The 20128-nt window shown below is 36.9% G+C and overlaps 1 protein-coding gene across 1 annotated transcript in view; it reads right to left on the reverse strand.

Moving 5' to 3' along the window:
- The window catches only part of GPC5 (glypican 5), a 729150-nt gene that overhangs the window by 482697 nt on the left and 226325 nt on the right, over positions 1-20128 (reverse strand). Inside the window, 1 exon segment of the mRNA XM_054163173.1 lies at positions 16267-16391. Within this exon segment, the coding sequence (XP_054019148.1) occupies positions 16267-16391 (125 nt within the window).

The raw sequence follows: 20128 nt of genomic DNA on the forward strand, positions 1-20128 counted from the left end.
AGAGTAGGGATCAGTGGCACAAAGTCTAGTTGAAGGCAAATAACCATTGGCATAGCCCAGGGATCAGTACTGGATCCAGTCCTGCTTAACATCATCATTAATGATTTGGATGATGGGGCAGTATGTACCCTCTCATAAAACTGGGAGGAGTAGTTCATATATTAGCAGGTTTTGCTACTATCCAAAGAGACCTCAATAAGGTCAAGAAATGAGCTGACAGGAACCTCTCAAAGCTGATCAAAGGGAATGCAAAGTCTTGCAGCTGGGAAGGAGTAACAAATCCAGACACCGGTACATGTTTTGTCTTGGAATGGATGGAAATGAGGTAGATTGGTAACAGAGGTCAGATGAGTGAGGGAGACCATTTAGACCTGTTCGCTTAAGGAACATGGTTTAGCGCCAGACTCAGTTGCATTACATAGTGGTTGGACTTGATGATCTTAAAGGTCTTTTCCAACCAAAATGATTCTATATTTCTATATTGGAATGCAACTCAGCAGAAAAAGACCTGAGGGTGTTGGTGGACACCAAGTTGAATATAAGCCAGCAACGTGCCTATGTCAAAGACTACAAACAGTTTCCTGTGCTTCTTAGATGTTTTACCAGCAGGTTAGCAGAGATAATCCTTCCCCTCTATTCACCACTGGCAAGGTGACAATTGGAGCACTGGTTCCAATTCTGGACACCCCAGTATAAAAGAGAGAAATACTACTGGAAAGAATCCAGCAAAGGACCACTAAGGTAATTAAGTGACTGGACCACCTTTCATACGAGGAGAAACTAAGACAGTTAGGATTGTCTAGCCCAAAGAAAGGTCAGGGGATCTGATAAACTCGTATAAATATTATTGTGAAAAGAATAGGCTGTTGGGCTTTTTCCCACGGTTCTCAGTGACAGGACTAGAGGCAATGGGCAGAAACTGAAACATAGGAAGTTCCCTCTGAAGTACTTTTTTACCATGAGGGTGTTTGCATACTGCCATGGGTTGCTCTGGGAGATTGTGGATGCTTCATCCTTAAGATATTCAAAAGCTGGTCCTGCATAACTGGCTCTAGGTCCCCCTGGGTGAGCAGAGAGGTTGGACCAGAGGTCCCTACCAAGCTCAGCTAGCCTGTGATGCTGTGACAATTTGTCTTTAGGCTCCAATGTTTTCAGTCCAAGTTCCACTTGGATTGTGGATTATTGCTGTGCTGTTGCAATACAGGCTTGAAGTATGGTTATGGTATCTAAAAGAACTGTTTTAGCTGTTAACTTCTCATTTTCCTTTTCCTAACTTTCCTGAGTTCAGTCTAACATTATTTCACTAGTGTGTACATGCCCACCTTAATTGTATATCAGGGGAGGAAAATCAAGGTGTATTTGTTTTCTAGTCAATACTCTCATCACTTGTTTTAATTTTGTGTTAATGAAGTAACTGGTTTCCAATTGGTAATAACAAAAACCCCAACAGAAATTCAAATTGCAGAAAGACATAATTCACAATACAAAGAAATTTAATATGAAAAGCAGTATGTCAGAACAACAAACCAACAAAACGAAGGAGAAAGAAGTGTTAATATAAATCATTATGGAGTAAAGAGCATGTATATTTAAGCTAAACAATGTACTTACATAATTAAGCTTAAATGAAAATACATGCCAAGGGAGATCAAAACTTTACACACAGGCAGTAAATCAAATTCCACAAACAATTAGTAGCCCATAATTTCCCATCTTTTTTACCACATGCAACTGGGTTCATGAAATCCTCAGTTAATATGTTACCCAAACGTTCACCAATCACAATAAATATACTACCACTATTATTATTAATAATAATAATATTCAAGATTGTATTAAATAAAGTAGGAAAAAACCTATAAAGAGTAGCATGTGGAATTTGCAGAGTAAAAAAATAACATATTTTATTTTTATATGGTTTGCAATTCTGAAAGAATATTTAAATTTGAAACAGCTCTCCAAAAAAAAGCTTTGAAGTTCCATCTCTTTTATAAAACTAAGCCACCCATTCCTGTACAATTTAGAAGTACAGTGGTAAAGAATGGAAACTCAGGGTCTACAGATGACATTCCATGTTGATATACAATACCAGAATATTTTATGGGCAATAGCCTTGAAATTAATAAAATGCAATATTAGTTTTCAATTCTAGATGGGGCATCTATTACCTTTCTGGGCAGCACATTTCAGTGTTTCACCACTCTCATTATAAAACGTTTCTTCCTTCTATCTAGTCTAAATCTATTTTCCTTTAATTTGCAACCATTACCCTCCTTTAAGGTTCCCTTTAAGTACTGAAAGACCACAATAACATCTCCCAGAGCCTTCTTTTCTTGAGGCTGTTCTGCCTCTCTCGGCTTTTCTTCATAGGAGAGGTGTTCCAGCCCTCTGATCACTTTTGTGGTCCCTCCAAGAGCTCTACTTCTTTCTATTTCTTTTCTCCATTACCCATGATTCCGAAGTTAACTGAGCTCTAATGTTGCCTTGAAGAAGGCTGTGTTTCATCCCACTGATGACGCTCTTCCAAAAAAGATCTTGTTTGCAGTGGGAAGAAATGAACAGTAGTGAGATTTATTGAAGATGAGAACCTGGTGGCTACTGGTGAATGATTCTGAGTAGCATTTGGAGGAGACAGTGAAGAAGTACCACTGAGAGTAAAGCTATCAATTCTCATATTAGGCAAAGATAAAGTTTAAGGTGGAAAATTTTATACCTGTGGCACAAGGAGATATAAACAGAAGGGATCTAGAGACCCAGGGAGCCTGATGCACAGGGTAAGAAGTTCAGAAAAACATGAATATGAATTGAGTAGAAAACTTGGCAGAACACAAAGGATAAACCATTAAGCCATGAACAAACTGAAAAAAAATAATTCACAGTAGATGATAGTAAGCTGGAATTCAGAATTTGAAAAGCACTGTAAGATATCCTGACAGCATAGTCACTTAATGTCATACATAACACTAGTGACATCTTAAAGTCAAGCAAAATACCCTAATGGAAAGCAATAATACCTTGTTTGTGATTTTTTTTTAATTACTATTTTTTTTAAAATAAGAATAATACAATTGTTTGAAATCTTTGCCATAAAATTCACAGAATTATTAATTTTTTTGCACGTGGCCTTCAACTGAAAATTCCAGAATGTTCAAGAGCATGCAGGCTACTATCAATTTGAAAATAATGATCAAAACACTTTAAAAAAAATTTTTAAAAATGAAAAAATGTACTAACATGCCACTCACTATAATTTGGGGGTGAAATACACAAATTTGTTTAAATTAAATTATGCCTCCAATTACCTATTTTTTTAAAATTTAATATGAAATTTAAAAAAACTGTCAAAATAATTGGCAAGGGGGAAAGTTTTAAAGAGAAACTATCATACAAGCTTCAAGTAAAATATAAAATAGAATTTAAGTAACCACACCTTATTTTGTCACATTTTTCAACTATTATAGTTTTTACATTTTTACCAAAAGAAATATTTAAGCTTTTTTTCCCTGTTCAATCATTTATTTCCAAGTTATTTATTCATATTGATAACATGTATTAGGAAAAATTAGGAACTGTATTAAACAAGAAACAGAAGGTGGCAAAGTTGACAAGATGAAGTTAACATTTTCCATTAAAAGTATAATTTTAAATCTCTTTTCAAAACTTCCAAATAAAATCTTCTTCAAAATTCCCCAAAGCTGTCATTTTTATTATTTACCAGGTTGTCATACACCATTATTTCTTGATTAAATTTCTGTCCCCCAAATAATTTTAGCTGAAGACACGTCCTTCTATATATGAATATACAATTTTTTTTACTGATGTATATGAAAATAACTTTCTTATAACTGAATTTTTTTGTGTTGACCTCTACACATATATGTCACAGGATCACAGATGTCCTCAAGATATATCAAATTGACTATTTTATTAGATTTAATTTTACTTAGTTCTGGACACCAAAATTGCAAATATCTCTTTGCAACATCTGTAGTTTAACTACAGTCATCCAAGAGAAGATGACACTTCAATCTGACCAGCCCAATGCCCTCAAACTGGTAAAGCAGGCAAGTCTGTTCATTATTATAGTAAGCTCTGGAAACCAAGTGGAGATATCATCAGCTAAGCCTTACATCTGCTAAATCTTATCATAGTGACTTCCTTAAAAGGCATAAAGAAAATCAAACAAGTATGGTGACTTATTTCTTGAAGGACTTGTACAGAATAATATATTGCATAAGCAATATAAGCAATAACAGATACAGTCTTAATATTGTATGCAGTATCTAACTGATCCTGGGCAATCAAGGCTTTCCTCAGTTTTCTTTCTTTTTTTTTTTTTTCTTTTTTCTCTTCTCAAATATTCTAGTGATATCTAGATACACACTGTTATATTTTTGCATTGTGATACTGGAATTAGAGACTCAGGACTGAACATTCCTAGCATTTTTTTCAACTATAGCCTGTAGTTACTGAACTTCTAATAGGACATGTTTAATAGATTTGAACAGTCTATGTTCTGATTCCCTTGACTAAATTCACAGAATTCTGTGCATGATCCAAAAGGTTCTTAAGAATTTTGTTGTTGATATTCTGGCTTATCTGGCAGCCCTCTTACAATAAATGCATATTCTTCACTGCAAATACACCAAGGATTCCAGGAGAGGACAACTGCTTGTTTGACTCCTAACCATACTGGCCCATTTCATAAAACTAACAGCTGAGAAAATAAGAAATTTTCCTGAAATGCCCATAAGACCTCAATATCTGCATACTACTCCACCAGTTTTGCACAACGAGTCGTATGTCTTCCAGATCACAGACTTCATCTCCTTGACCAAAACAAAGTTAACAAGATTAGAAGGATTTATAAGGAAAACCAATAATTTTAGATAAAAACGATACATGAAAGCCCACTCTTCAGATAGGCTGATAAGCCTCCAGAAATGTAAAAGCAGGAAAAGAACTTACCTTCTTACTTCCTTGAGTAAGAAGTGCTTCATCACTTCCAAAGCCCTAGGACCAAGCAGATTTTAGCAAAAACATTTTCTCTTTTCAAACTCAGAGGCTAGTCACATAAAAGAAGTTAATCAGTCAGACACAGAAGTGCATTAAGCCATTCCTTTGTTCAGGCAGATCCCCAGCTAGATGAAGTAGGATTCCCAATGAACTACATTAATTATCCATCACACATTATCCATCATACCTGCTTTGGGGCAGGCATCAGATGGGTAAGCAGTGCATAAGAAGCATAAGGGACAAAGCCTTGACTCTTGACACCAAGTTGATGAACTGAAGAATTTCAGGAAGACAGGGAGGTTTATGAAGAGTACTCTTTGAACATTCATCTCCAGTGTTGTTGAGGAGCACTTCTCATAGTGAGTCGAATGCAAAATCCTGGACATAGCAATCTCTTCTCTGAGGTAGAAACATCAGAAATCAAACTGAACATCAGTGAGCTATTGGGGACAAAAGTAATCCCAGTAATAGGTGTTCAGGAGGAGACTTGATGGGGTGCTTAGTGCCATGGGTTAGTTGTTTAGGTGGGTTGGATTGGTTGATGGGTTGGACGCGATGATCTCGAAGGTCTCTTCCAACCTGGTCTATTCTATTCTATTCTATTCTATTCTATTCTATTCTATTCTATTCTATTCTATTCTATTCTATTCGAATAGATCCTCTACATCCTCTTGCAGTCACCCTCTCCCTGAAAGAAGGGATCCATACAGGGGCTATAAGTAGGCTAAAGGGGGAGGTGAATAGTTCAGTGCATGATGCCAGAGAAGGAGGCACTCTAAATTGTGTGTTGTTCATGAACCCTTCAAGTTGTGAAATTGCTGGAGAGGAACAAGTATTAATGGCACATGTAGATTTACTGACATAGTTTCAGTGTCATACAAAGGGGAAAAAAAAATAAATTAGTCTACAGCTGGAGAAAGAGTTCCAGTCACAAATATTTAGGCAATCAACAACAGGAGACACTTCAGAAATTAGGGAAGCTGTTACAGAAGGAACTATCTGCAGCTGAACTGGAAGGAAACCAGATAGCTGGCACTTCAAACAAGGCTTCAAAATGGTTGTAAAGGAGTTACGTAACAGAAGAAAATACTGATGGCTACAATAAAGTATGCACTAGATAGAAAGTGTTGAACTGTGGCACAAAAGAGCAGAGATTGAGAGAAGAACCTCTAGTGAAGGATAACAGTAGTCAAATGGAAAGTAGAGAATAACAGATGGAGTGGATTGAATTATTAGAATAAATAAGGTGCTTAGAATAAATGAAGTGCTTCTATGACACTATTGAATGTCCTGCTCCATGGTTATGATACCTAACCATTCAAAGTTAGTTCAAGATTTTCTTGGAAAGCAGAGTATTACAACTCTGTATATTACAAAAGTATGGAATCAGGGGATGAAGAAATAAAGACAGCAATGATGCCTTGTGTCGTGAAAAGTAGCCTAACTGCAATACAGGTCTGATATAGAAGTTTGCATATTCTCACCAAAAGGTAATGCTATTATATTTATTGACATATTGTGCCGCAAATTCTGTGTTTGTACAGATCTGTGTGCTTTGACATTGAAGCTCAAACAGAACATGTTATTACAGACCTGAATAAACAATTCTGCTGTAAGCTAGATTAAGGACAAAGCACGTAAATTAAGAAGGAAGCTGCAGTTTAAGGCAACAGGATTTTAATTTTGTAACCTTCTTCAACCTTATCACTGTGATTTTATCATAGTTATCCATTATTTTAACTTCAAAATGCCTGCCTATCTCTCATCACAATCAAAACAAAAGTTTTCACAGAGGCTAACAGTATTGTATTTCACAGGTGTAATACACTTTCTCTGCTACATTCCTGTACTAGCTAAGAATAAGTTATTAATTCAGATATTTAAAACTAGCTATTTCCGTTACAGTCATGACTGACTGAGAAGTAGCATTTCTATATTCAGGTTGATTTCTCACTGTCCTAGAACCACATACCAATGTGAAATAAAGCAGGGCACATATCCACTAAAAGGAAAGCTGAGTATGACACTGAAATATGCTATGGAGTCACACAATGTTAGGGGTTGGAAGGGATGTCCAGGGATCATCGAGTCCAAGCCCCTTACCAAAGCAGGATCACCTAGGACAGGCTGCACAAGAATGTATCCAGAAGGATTCTGAATTTCTCCAGAGGAGACCCCACAACCTTTCTAGGCAGCCTGTTCCAGTGCTCCATCACCCTCGCCATAAACAAGTGCCTCCTCGTGTTGAGATGGAACCTTCTGTGCTCCTACTTGTATCCATTATTCCTTGTCATATCACTGATATCACCAAAATGAGACTGGCACCTTCATCTTGACATTCATCCCTCAGGTATTTATAGACATTTATAACAGCCCTTCTCAGCCTTCTCTTAGTCTCAAGACTAAACAGCCCCAAGTCTCTCAACCTTTCTTCATAGGATGCTTAAGTCCTCGTAGCTCTTCATTGGACTCTTTCCAGCAGATCACCATGCTCCCTTGAATTGGGGAGCCCAAAACTGGGCACAATACTCCAGGTGTGGTCTCACCAGGGCAGAGCGCAGGAGAAGAGAACCTCCCTAGACCTTCTGGCCATGCTTTTCTTAATGCACCCCAAGATGCTGTTGAAAGAGGTGAAAACATGAGATTCTTTAAGAAGATGGGAAGAAGAATTGGGAAGGACCAAGAAATGAAGTCAAGAATCTGATAAGGGGAGAATAAGCCTGGGAAAATGGTACTTAAAGGAACATGAAAGAACTGTAGGACAATTATCTCTTTACTGCAATCAACATGTAGAAGGGAAAGGAATGAAAGATATCTAAACTTACAGAATTTCTATGAGTAAAACCTTTTAATCCTCATGAATTTTCTTTTGTGATTTATACAGCCTGGGCCAGTGTACTTCTGAGCAAATTTATATGGTAATCAGATGTCAAGCATCATTAGCTATGGATAGTGATTACCTTTAATGATTTTGTTCAATGAAGTGACAAGCAAGTGAAAAGAAGAGAAGTTTCTAATCAAAATGTTATCATACACAAAGAACTGGTATCTATATACTGTGTTTAAGAAATGACAGGCAATGGGATTGGTTTAGAGCTCTATTTAGAGATCCACTGCTGGTTTTTGTTTGTTTGCTTTGTGTTTCTTACTTTTTCTCCTACAGTTACTTATGTCAGTACAGTGAGGCAGACTATAGATCAACTTGAACTAGTCCTCAAGACTAAAAAAGCCCAGGGAAAAGGCAAAGCACAGGTGCCTCATCAATGTCACACTACCAAAACAGTACTTCCTAGAATTATCACAGGCTGCAGGGCAAGGAGAAAGAGTGTGATCTACAGGGATAGAGATAATTAACTTCACAAACAACTTAGAGTGGATCCTTGACAACGAAATATCTAGATCTTCCACAAAACGTTTGTCCTTCTGCTTTTAAAGATAACCCTCATCAGAAACAGACATGGGTTAAGAAGGGCAAAAGACAAGGAAAATGATTAGTAATAAGGAACTGCAAATATGCTGACTTTAAGCTAATAAATATTACTTTTAGAATGCAAAGTCTTGGAAAGTCATCTGAAGAAATGAGCGAATTAAAGTAAATTTAAATGAGACTGCACCATCTGCTTAATTAAATATTTTAAGATTGGTTTAGTTATACATTTTAAAGAGAGAATTTGAAAAAGCTTTTTCAAAAGTAGCAATGCCTTCTAAAGAGGTATATAAATGCCTATTCACTCATATTACTACCAATGTGCAATGAATCTTGGTAAGTTTTCTTCTATGAATGTATTTTTATGTGGATATTAGAAAAGAAATTTAGAATCAGAAATTTACAAGACTTTTTTTTATTATTTGGGGGGGAAGCAGGGTGAGGCTGTTTGTTTTTTTAATGTATCAGTCAGTTAAATACAGACCATTGTTTCTCTTTCTGGAGAGAACCTAGCAAACCTAACCATAAACTGAACAAATAAACATAGTGTGCCAGGATATATTTGTATGCGCTTGTATTATCTCTTGAAACAAAAGCAAAAATAAAAATTGCATGGTACATCTTGTTTCTGACACTTCTCTTTAATCCATTGTGCTGAATAGTTTTACTGAAGCTTCACATAAATCACATACTTCCCCCAAGTGGCTGAAGTATCAACCACTTGCTAGCCAACTCCTTCAAGTAAACAGTAGGATTTTGTTGGGCAAAATTTGTGCCCTAAAAATATATAGTACAATTTCAAAAATGGGTTGTGCTATCCACATAGATTTCACATGCACGCCACATGTGAAAAGCAGCTTAATGCATCTTACTATGCTGCTGTTCTCTATAATTTCCTACACTTGGAGAGAGCAAAAGTCTAGGAGATGAGTTCTTCAGGGACAAATAACCTTCACAGATAACATGAAATTTCTGTTTATATGATTTTGGAGCAACAGATTGTTTTCCAGACTGCTATTTTGCATGCCTCTGGAATGCATTGTTTATCGTGCAGAATGACAAGGAGAACAAGTTATAATGATGCTTACATTAAATGACTTGCTGTGTATTGCTGTCCACAAGCCACTGACTCACATGATTTCCTGGGACTAAGACTAAAAGAAAATAGTCTGTCTCAAATGGGAAACTCTCAATATGCTCAAAAAGGATGTATCACTTCATAGTCCATGGACTCAAACATTTTTTACTCTTAGCAGTTAAATACATGCCACTGAAATACTGCTTGATTTTCTTTTTTAGTGTTTTGTGCTATTTTGGTGACTCATTTATTTTAGAAGCTGCAGTTTTGCACAGTGACTGTTACATGTATTCCAAGAAGCGGTCTTACAATCATTGATGATAAATCCTATTATGTAACAGTTTTATTTTGCAGTTGATGCCAACCTGATTCCATGGCCACAGCCTTTATGACTGCAGTGGCAGGGCCAAACAGGCCAACACAAACCCAGAACAAGTCCTGTCATGTCCAGGGATGGTCTCCCTCTCCCCTTCCCTCCTGCAGGGAACACAGGAAAAAGACAAAGAACCCAGGCATCAGAAAGACTGGTAAACAAGGGATATGTCCTCCTTTTGTGGTAAAAAGGCATGTGCACTGCCCATGCTTCACCTAGACTAGGTTCATGTCTTTACCTCATATGGTCACAGCCTGGAAAAATCCCATTTTATTGGTTGCCAGTTGGCCAAATTGATCTACAGGCAAATGATAAAAGCAAAGCCAAAGTGGTGTTTTGATGCATTATTTTTTTTCCCCCCATATGGCAATAGGTTGTTTAGGAGCAAACACATCTGACAGCCCTCATGCTAGTGAATATTGAATGGCTGTTGCACAAAGTACACTGAAATTTTATTTCCCAGTTACCTCTGTGGGGTACCTGTATTGAAAGGTGCAAAGTACAAGGTACAACATCAAGAACAAAACATTTAAGAAAAGGAAAAAAGTTCTGAAATTGAGTCTCCAAGAGCATGTTACTGAAGAGTATATGAAGCTAAGGTCCTATGTATCTAAAGCTGTTAAGTGTTGTACTCTTCAAAATTCACTTATTTGGTAAGAGAGAACTGCATTGCAGTCAGATCCATTAGAATGTGTCATTTATACAGCAGTTTGAACTGTTTTATAAGAGGCAGGGGGCTTTTAACTATTAGATGATTATTGTAACACCAAAAAGGCACAAACTTGATACCAGTGATCAAAGGAAAGCACAACTGCAAGTGTCACACACTGCATATGAATAATTTTAAAATTTAGTTCTTTATATGTTCAGATGAGAACTCAGGTAATGTAATCAATCACCATATGTACTTAAACAGCTCTTATAAAAACATTTCTGTTGTTAGTGGTGGTGGTTTTTGAGTTTTTTGGTTGGGTGGGTTTGGGGTTTTTTTTGCCTATGCTGTGGTTCATTGATAAAAGATTTTTTTTTTAAAAAAAAAAAAAAAGGAAAAAAGAAAAAGGCAAGCTGTAAACTTTAGCTGTTAGCATGACAAATCCATGTCAAAACAAAAATCTCACCTCACTACTTTTGTAACCATTTTGAGCTAGGTGTCACAGTACATGAGAGGTTGGAAGACACCTCAAGAGATTGAGTCCAACCCCCCACCAAAGCAGGATCACTTCCGGTAGTCCACACAGGAATGCATCCAGGTGGGGTTTTAAAGTCTCCAGAGAAGGAGACTCCACAATCTCTCAGGGCAGCTTGTTCCAGTGCTCCATCATCATCACTTTAAAGAAGTTTCTCCTCATATTGAAGTGAAATCTTCTATGCTCAAGCTTGAACCCATTGTCCTTGTCTTATTATTGTGCACCACTGAGAAGAGATTAGTCCCCTCCACTTGACACCCACCCCTCAGAACTGTATCCCTCAGGGTAAATATGTAAAGAGTGACATGATGAAATACAGTAGTAAAGAAAAAAATTGTCACTTGCATTTAATGACTTATGAAGTAACAGTGGTTTCTATTCACTTAAAGAATGTAGGCATCACTTCTGTGACAGTTTTCAGACCATTGTGGGTAAATTAAATATTATTCAGGTAGGAGTTCAATGGTATAACAGTATAAGATAGGATTCCTTCCAAATAAGTTCAGACATGTTTTGCTGAACGTAGGATAAATGAAAACATATTTCTAATAGATGCATTTAAATTTCTAATACAGTCAATAAAGTGAAAGCTGCCTCTGGAGCTCTGCAGAAGATTTAGACTGACAGACATAGGGGTGTTTTCTACTGTGGCAGGATTCCATAAAAGTAGGAAAATTGGGAAGTCTTTATTTCATCTATCAGTATGAGCTCAAGTAATGAGCTCAACTATTTTTATTTTAAATCTGTATCTTCACAATATCACGGTATCACTAAGGTTGGAAGAGACCTCAAAGATCGAGTCCAACCTGTCACCACAGACCTCATGACTAGACCATGGCACCAAGTGCCACGTCTAATCTTTGAGATTGTCTTCAGAAAGAATAAATAGATTGAAACGATCAAGGTCCTATCATCTGTAATCACAGCACCAAAATATCATACTCAATTCACAACCTCAGTATTTGCCCTTCCAGGAAAGACAAATTAATCATGTTTTTAAATTATAAGGGAAGAAAGAAAAATAGTTAGTATTATTGTTGTTGCCATATGCAACTGACTTTGCTTATCAGAATTACCTACTAGAGTGATAGTTGCAAATTTCAGTACATAAAAGACTGCGCACTGAACCCATTATTTGCCTGTTGTGAAGATGAATGAATGAAGAAGAGCCCATCATTTAAACTTCCCAAAGCACCAGTCTGTTTAAGTAAGGATTTTTACAAAAGGTGACTTTGTCAAGCCATTTTTATCACTGCCTAGCTCAGAAGATTCCGTGATAGCTCTTCTAATTGCACATTGTTGCTGTGAATACAAACCTGTGGAGTCCAGAGCAGAGTAGTCAGATTCCAATAGAATCAAAAAGTTAATTTTTTTGTAAATTTGCTATTTACAGAGAAAGAAGGATTACTATGAGCCCCTCACAAAGAAGTGCCCAGAAACCACAGCATGTTAGAAGACGTACTGAAACTTAAGTTTGATATCAGCGGTTTAAAGTTTTTATTAGAATAGAGCTTAGAAGAGAGTATGTTTATGCATTGCATACTTCCATATTTTAAGTCAATTCTTTGCTTGGGATTGTTTATGCACTTTTTCTACCTTGCAAGAAAAGAGGAGATACTAGGAGAAATTTGTTACTTTCTGCATGCAGGGCAGAATGGTCTCTAATCTCTTTTCTTATGAATGGTTTAAAGATGAGCAGGAAGGGATCTTTAAGATAACTGTTCTTCTCTTGTTATTTGAAAATATTTAGTAATTTCTATGATAAATACATAAAATCTAATTTTTTGAGAGCTCATTGGATGCTCCTTTAAATAGATTTTCTCTTTGTATCTCAGAATATTAACTTATTTCTTTCCCTCATGCCATGATTCTTGAAAGCAAGAAGTGAAATTTAGAGTACCTTGTGAGAAAAGGGGTCATCTGCTTTGATCAGAAAGAGGAAATAGTTTCAGAAAATAATGAAGCTTTCTAACAATGAAACTTTCTAATCTACCCTGGATTTGCTAAGGAGAATTCCTTTTTCCTTGTCTGGAAGGAAAAAATGTAATCAAGATATATTTTTCAATTGTGTGCTCTAAGTGCAAAACCGGTCATGTTCTTAAAATTACTCCTGCTCTTCAAATTAGTCCTTCTACAGTTTAATCATTTTTTAACTACTAAAATATATATATATAAATCATAAAATTGAGGAGTTTAAGACCTGCACATGTATATACATCTACAAATAGTTTGTTTTAGAAAGTGATGTAGTTGTTTGTGTATTCAAATTGACAGCATCTTGGACAGCACTGAATAACATGACACAAGTGTGAAATCCTTCAGATCGGACAACTGCAGGTGCCTACACTGTAGATACTAATGTGTGAGCAATGTACCTAAACTCCTTTTATATTTGTGCAAGACCAAAGAATTGCTGTTCATATCCCAAAGCATACATTTGTATATGGACCAATTAATAGCTAGGCCTACATACAAGGGAGGATCAAACACCTAAAATGGAAGTGTCTGAATAAAGAACTGAATTCCAAACAAATGCCACAGATTATCACTAATTATATTACTCTTCAATGCATTTCACCATTTTTACTACAAGAAATAACAGAAACAAAGCTTTTGATTCTTTGTCTCAATTTGCTGTTTGACAAGTAATGAAGACTGTTGGGTCCTGGAGATCTTGGTACCGTGACTACACAAGCAAATATACTTACTACTGACACACAGAATTCTGATTGTGGCTAAGGAATACTACATTCTATCATGAGACAGGTAGAAATGCTACTTCAATATCTTGCATGTTGAAATATTTAAGAGCTGACATGAAAACTCATATAAATGTGAATTACCACTGTTTTCCTTTCTCTTAATACAAAGAGCAAATGGCTACATAAAAACACAACTGAATAACAAAAACACCATTGTTTAGTAAGCAAGGTAACAGCAACATGGAATTTATACTAAAGTGTGGTTGCTTTCATAAGTAGCAAGATATATAGCACTCTGTCAATCCTTAAACCATAAAGCTAAATTAGTATATAAACATCTACAAGTTTCAGGAATTATTAGTTCTAAAAAACAAGACAAATTATTTTTTTCCTACTGAATTAGTTATTCAAAGTTTTTCAGTGCAGTACTACTGCTTGGATAGAGTGCTAGACTTAAGTCTCCATCTATTTCTGAGGCAATGCCACAAACCGTTAAACTCCCCATATTTAATCTGTTTATCAGAAGATTGTGATTCATCCTTTTCATATCATAAAGGACAAAATGGTGATCTTTTATATGTGTAGCTCTAATATATACTCCCCATCCTCCTTTCCAAAGCAGTAAATTATAGAGAACAAAGCTTTTTCTGAAGTTTCTTCAGCCCTTTTATGTGAGGAAAAGCAGTTATGCGTTGGGTCTCTAAGGAATTTGATGCTCCCTTATCCCTTGACCCTATTTCCATACTCAGAATTGGGAAAAAAGGAAACTAAATCATTGAAAGATAACATATTTGGAGGTTAGCAAGACATGCAATATGTAAATTGCATGCCTTTCTCCTGAAGACTCTAGTCTTTTGGGACAAGGGGAAACAAATCTCTAAATGAAATACCTTAAAACAGAATTGTTCTATTCCACTCTTTTAGATCCTCACTCAATGAGGAAACAGCACAACTCCTAACCTCTAGAGGAAAACAATACAATAAACTGTAGAGTGTAGATTTAATATCAAAAGGAGGGCATTCCTGATAGATAAAAGACCTTGAGACAACCTGTAATATCTGCAATGTTTTCCTTTGCACAGCAGTTTGTAGTTCTTAATTAAGTCATAGCATCTCTTTGGAGGGAAAACTGTATTCATTTTCTCACCTTCATAGTCACTGCTTTAATAAAGACAGAGAGATAAAGCATGCTGAAGCTTGAGGGCTACAAAATACATTTCTTTTAAGGAGGAATGAATAACAATTGACATTGAGCTTCAATCTGTATGCCACTTCCCACAGGAAAAAAAAATCTTGACAGAATAGACATTTTCTGGGCTTTTCGTTGGGGTTTTTTGGTTGGGGTTTGTGTGTGTATTCTGTGTTTGGGTTTTTGTTGTTTTGGGGCTCCCTCCCCCCCACACCCCCCATGGTGTTTCATTTGTTTATTCTATTTCTCTGATAACAAAGGAAAGAGGGGTGAAGAGTTATTTTTCACAAATAGAAATCAGAACCAAGAGAGTTTATCAAGAAGCTATTAGAAATGTTTCAACCCTAGAAACCATTTGGGAAATTGTATTTAAAAACTGTCAAGATGGAAAAAACAAAATTGAAGCAAGTCCTTAGATGGAACTAAATGCATCAGGCACAGAAGAGCCTTTTATTTGAGGAATGAGGTAGAGGAGGAGAAATGGGACCATAAAGGTGCCAATCTTACTTGCCCTCCCTAAGCAGCCTCTCCTTTTACCAGTGCAGATGAGGGAATAGTGAGTTCACTGGGTCACTGACAAGCATCACCAGAACATTTCTTATTGCTGAGCCTTCAGATTGGAGTGGAAAGTTGTATTTCTAAGATTAAATACAGAGTTGTCTGCAAAATAACCATTGGTTTTGTCCTATAGTTCTGGCTATCTGTGCCTATAGATGCAGTACATAAAAGATACCAGTTAGCCTTTTAAAGTCTCCCACAAAACTATGATTGTGCAGAACCATATTAGAATTTATTGTCTTGTAAGCCTTAAATAATAGTAACTTGCAGATATGGACATCAGGAAAAGAACATCAGCTCCCTTAGTATGTGTGCTGTTGCTCTAACTTCATTGTTATTCTGGTATCTGAACAAAAAACTTCGCAGCAAGACTAGTTAAGAAAGAACCTAGATTTAGTGAAGATGGAAGACTAAAATTATGGGGGCTTTGGTTTTTAAACTTATGCACCCACCCAGTTAATATCCCTAAATTATACTGTTTGTGCTTCTCTATGCTTACTGTAATGTGGCATTCATAGCTACAGATGGCCCAGCTGCCAGAGTTTGAATTCCTACAGTTATCTACCATATGTAAACCTTTCAATAAATCATTTTTAATAACTGAAGGGAGAACAAATAGTGTTGCACTCTTGGCATGCACTGAGCAGTAACTTCAATTAACAACCTTTTTTGTACAGTAAATGAATATTTTCACTACTAGTGTTGTCTTTAGTACTTTACTATTAGAGGTAGCAGCTTACCTGAATAACATGTTTCAGCTTGTCAGTAACTTGACTTATTACAGGATCCGTTCCCTTCGCTTTTACTTCTGGATTTGCAGACTGAGCTTTGATTCCAATTCCAACCACACAATGAGTATAGCTAATTTAATACACAAACACACAAAATCATTTTAGTAAGTTATTCTGCTCTCAGACAGTCACCTTCTAGTATTAACTTTCATGGCACCAAACATTCCACTTCAATAAGGTGTATTAATTTCATGCACATATTGTTCACAGAAAAGAAATACAATATAATTACTATATTTTACAAAGTTGCATTACTTAGCGTTTAGCCCCCTGTATATTTGTGTGTGTGCAAAGACTGTCCTCCATTTGCTAAACAAAAAAAACCAATTTGGTGATTCCCTAAATTCATGACACTTCAGGTTTTAAAAACAAAGTTCAGATCCTAGACACACTGTATGACCAGAACTACACCTCAAGTTTCCTAGCTCCTTCAAGAAAGAGCTGGTGTAGTAACTAGAATGGTGTTCTTAATATATTAAAACTCCCAGATTAACCACCTAGCAGAATTCTGTGGTTTATTAAAATGCAATTCTTCATCCAGCTTCCAATGGTACAAGTAATACCCAAGTTACACCAGAAATACTGAGCATCTACCTTCACATCACAGATACTGCACATTATGCAAATACCCTCCATATGTTAGGTTTTGTCTTCTTACCCTACAAGAGAATACCTCTATATATCTTTGTCTCAAAGATATTCTGCCAGCTGTTATACTGTAAGAAAACAAAAAGGCCCTCTCTGAAATATAAAAATGCCTAATTCTTGCCTAGATCTGCATATGAGCACAGATATCACAGCATACTCAAATTTTTCAGTTGTTTATGAAAATATTACAGAAAAAGCAACTAGCTGTATATCAACCCCTCCATGTGTGCTAAAAACCAGACATAGTTCATCAAAACAAGATTACCACATAATATTTTGTCTTTGATCTTTTTTTAAATGTCACCTTACATGAGATTAAGAATATTCTGAGGATATTGCTAAGGATGCCCACATACTACTTGTTATAAGACATTGGCCATGCCCACATATATAAATTAACCTTATCACACAAAACGATTCTAAGTTTTCTTAGGAGCAGAGTAAGGACAAGCCCAAGCATGAGACAACACCACCAGACTCTCCTGTTTTCACTAAACTCCCTGTCTTATACTGAATGGTTATGCTCATGGTATAAAATACACCTGTGAGCCAAATCAAGTCAGCTGCCCTGGCTGATGCAGTACTGCTAATGCCTGCAGCCCATGGCTGGCCTGAGATTCTGTGCAAGCAAACCCAGGACACTTAAGTCTTTTAAAGCATTCATCACAGACTAAATACTAATTCTAGACCTTCTATATACATCTTTGAATGTGCTATTTAAATCAAGTGTACTCTCCATTTCTTCTGCAAGCAATCAAGCTCACTGGAAACATATCAAATTTAAATTTAATTATATATCAAGACTTCACAGCATTAAACACCTAGGATTAGTCACAAGTTAAAGAGTTCAGCTTTAAGCATTCATTTGGCAACATGGTCAGCTCAATATTCAGGACACACTGTATCAGCTAAAAGTAAAAAGTAGAAATAATAAGCTATTTACTAAAAGCCATTATGAATACTTTACTGATTCACCTGCCATAGAGGTTCTTGGAATGGAGGTTAATGCTGCACAATCAGGAAAGAAAAGCTTAATGTATTTAATGTAACTCTCTGGAACATGGTAGTTGAAATGAGTTTTTAAAAATCTTCATAGAACTATTGATTACACTGAATATATGAGTGGTTCATATTCTTCATATTCTTTACAAAGTGGTATTTTGGTTTATAGCAGACAGCTTTTTGTGCTGTCTTGTAGTGATGGCAATTTTACCATCTTGTAGAGATGGGGTAAAGCTTTTTATAGGGGTGTGTACACAATCTGCAGCCTGCCTGCTAGATTTGGGGAATGTTTAATGCAGCAATATGACTAGGGTCAACAAATCTTCTAAGGATATGTCCTGGTTTGAGGCCAGGCAGATCCTCTCTTGCCCCTGAGAGGGGCAAAAGAATGACACTCACACAAATGGATTGTGAAAGTGATGGAAAGTTTAAATGGAAAAGCAATCAGTGTTTTACAGAAACTACAAGCACAGTGACAAGGATACCCCAAAGCATAGAGTCCCTTCCAGCACAGCCAAAGGTCCCCAACATTTCCCATCTTCCCACCTGAGGGTACACCCAAAACTTCCAGGGCTCATTCTTCACCTCCCCACCCTGCCCCCTGCTAGGTTAGTTTCAGGCTGGCCAGGTCTGAGACAGCCCCCTTCTCCTCCTGGCATTAGGCTTCTGTGAGAAACTGCTAGAAGTTTCCTTTATGTCTGATAGAGCAAATGCCAGCTGGCTCTAAGATGGACCCACCACTGGCCAAGGCTGAGCCCATCAGCAGCAATGGTAGATAATGTATTTAAGAATGGATGGAGTGACAATAGGTGAGACAAATGACTCTGCAGGTATTAAGGTCAGTGACAAAGGAAGAGGAGGTGCTCCAAGCACCAAAGAGATTTCCTTGCAAGCTCACGGTGAAGATCATGGTGAGGCAGGCTGTACTCCTGCAGCGCATGGAGGTTAACAGTTAAGCAGATAGCTACCTGCAGGTGCATGCCCAAAGGAGGCTATGACCCTATGGGAAGCCTCTGCTGAAGCAGACTCCTGGCAGGACCTGGGGACCCATGGAGAGAGGAGCCCACACTGAAGCAGATTGCTGACAGGACTTGTGAGTCCATGAGGGACCTGTCCTGGAGCAGCCTGCTCACGAAAGACTGAAGCCCATGGGAAAGACCCCCACTGGAGCAGACTGTGAATAAGCTGTTGGAAGGACTCATATTGGAGACCATCTACTGGAGCAGGAGAAAAGCGTGAGGAGGCAGGAACAACAGAGTCAACACAGGATGATTACAACCCCCATTCCCCATCCCTCTGCACCACCCACAGGAAGGAAAGAGGGAAGTCATTAGTGAAGCTGAGTCTGGTAAGAAAGGAGGGGTGGGAGGAAGGTGTTTTAAGATTTGGTTTTATTTCTCACTATGATTTGACTGGTAACAAATTAAACTAATTTCCCCAAGCTGAATCTTTTTTGCTCATGACAGTAACTGGTGAATGATCTCTGTCCTTATGTTGACCCATAAACCTTTTGTCATATTTTTCTTCCACCATCCAGTTGAGGAGCAGAGTGATAGAGCAGCTTTGGTGGGCATTCAGTCAAGGTCAACCCACCACACTGAATTTAACAATGCCATCTCTGTGTACCAGGTCACAGCATAAATGCTGAACAGCTTTTGTTCATGTGATATTGCATGGTTAAATGGTGGTGGTCTCCATATAGAACCTCCAAATGTGAATACTGACATAAATAAATTGATATGGTGGTACTTTTTCCATTTATTGGAAATCCTAACCCATATTAAATTTGCTTTCACTGCAAGGTTATTTTACTTTGATCAGTTGGCATCATTTAACTGAGTCTTTTGTAATTACAGGCTCCAGTAAGTCACAAAGTATGTTGAAAACTCTTTTCTGTCTTCAGGTGTATAATAAGGCATTGACAAATCCTTATGAAGTATTGTTTTATTGAGTCTTATCATGAAAAAATTATGGAAGTCAACCTCTTTTTGTTTAATCTGTTCTTTCACTGCTTGAAATGGTATCTTTTACATACAAAAATTATAAACTTACTTATGTGTTGATTTTTTTTATTTTCTACATTTCATTGTGTTTAATTAACAAATGTCTATAAATCCAGCATCTTCAAACATTCTAATGTGAACTAAACGATCTGTC

The sequence above is a fragment of the Dryobates pubescens genome, chromosome 7, assembly GCF_014839835.1.
Source record: "Dryobates pubescens isolate bDryPub1 chromosome 7, bDryPub1.pri, whole genome shotgun sequence".
NCBI classification, from domain to species: domain Eukaryota; kingdom Metazoa; phylum Chordata; class Aves; order Piciformes; family Picidae; genus Dryobates; species Dryobates pubescens.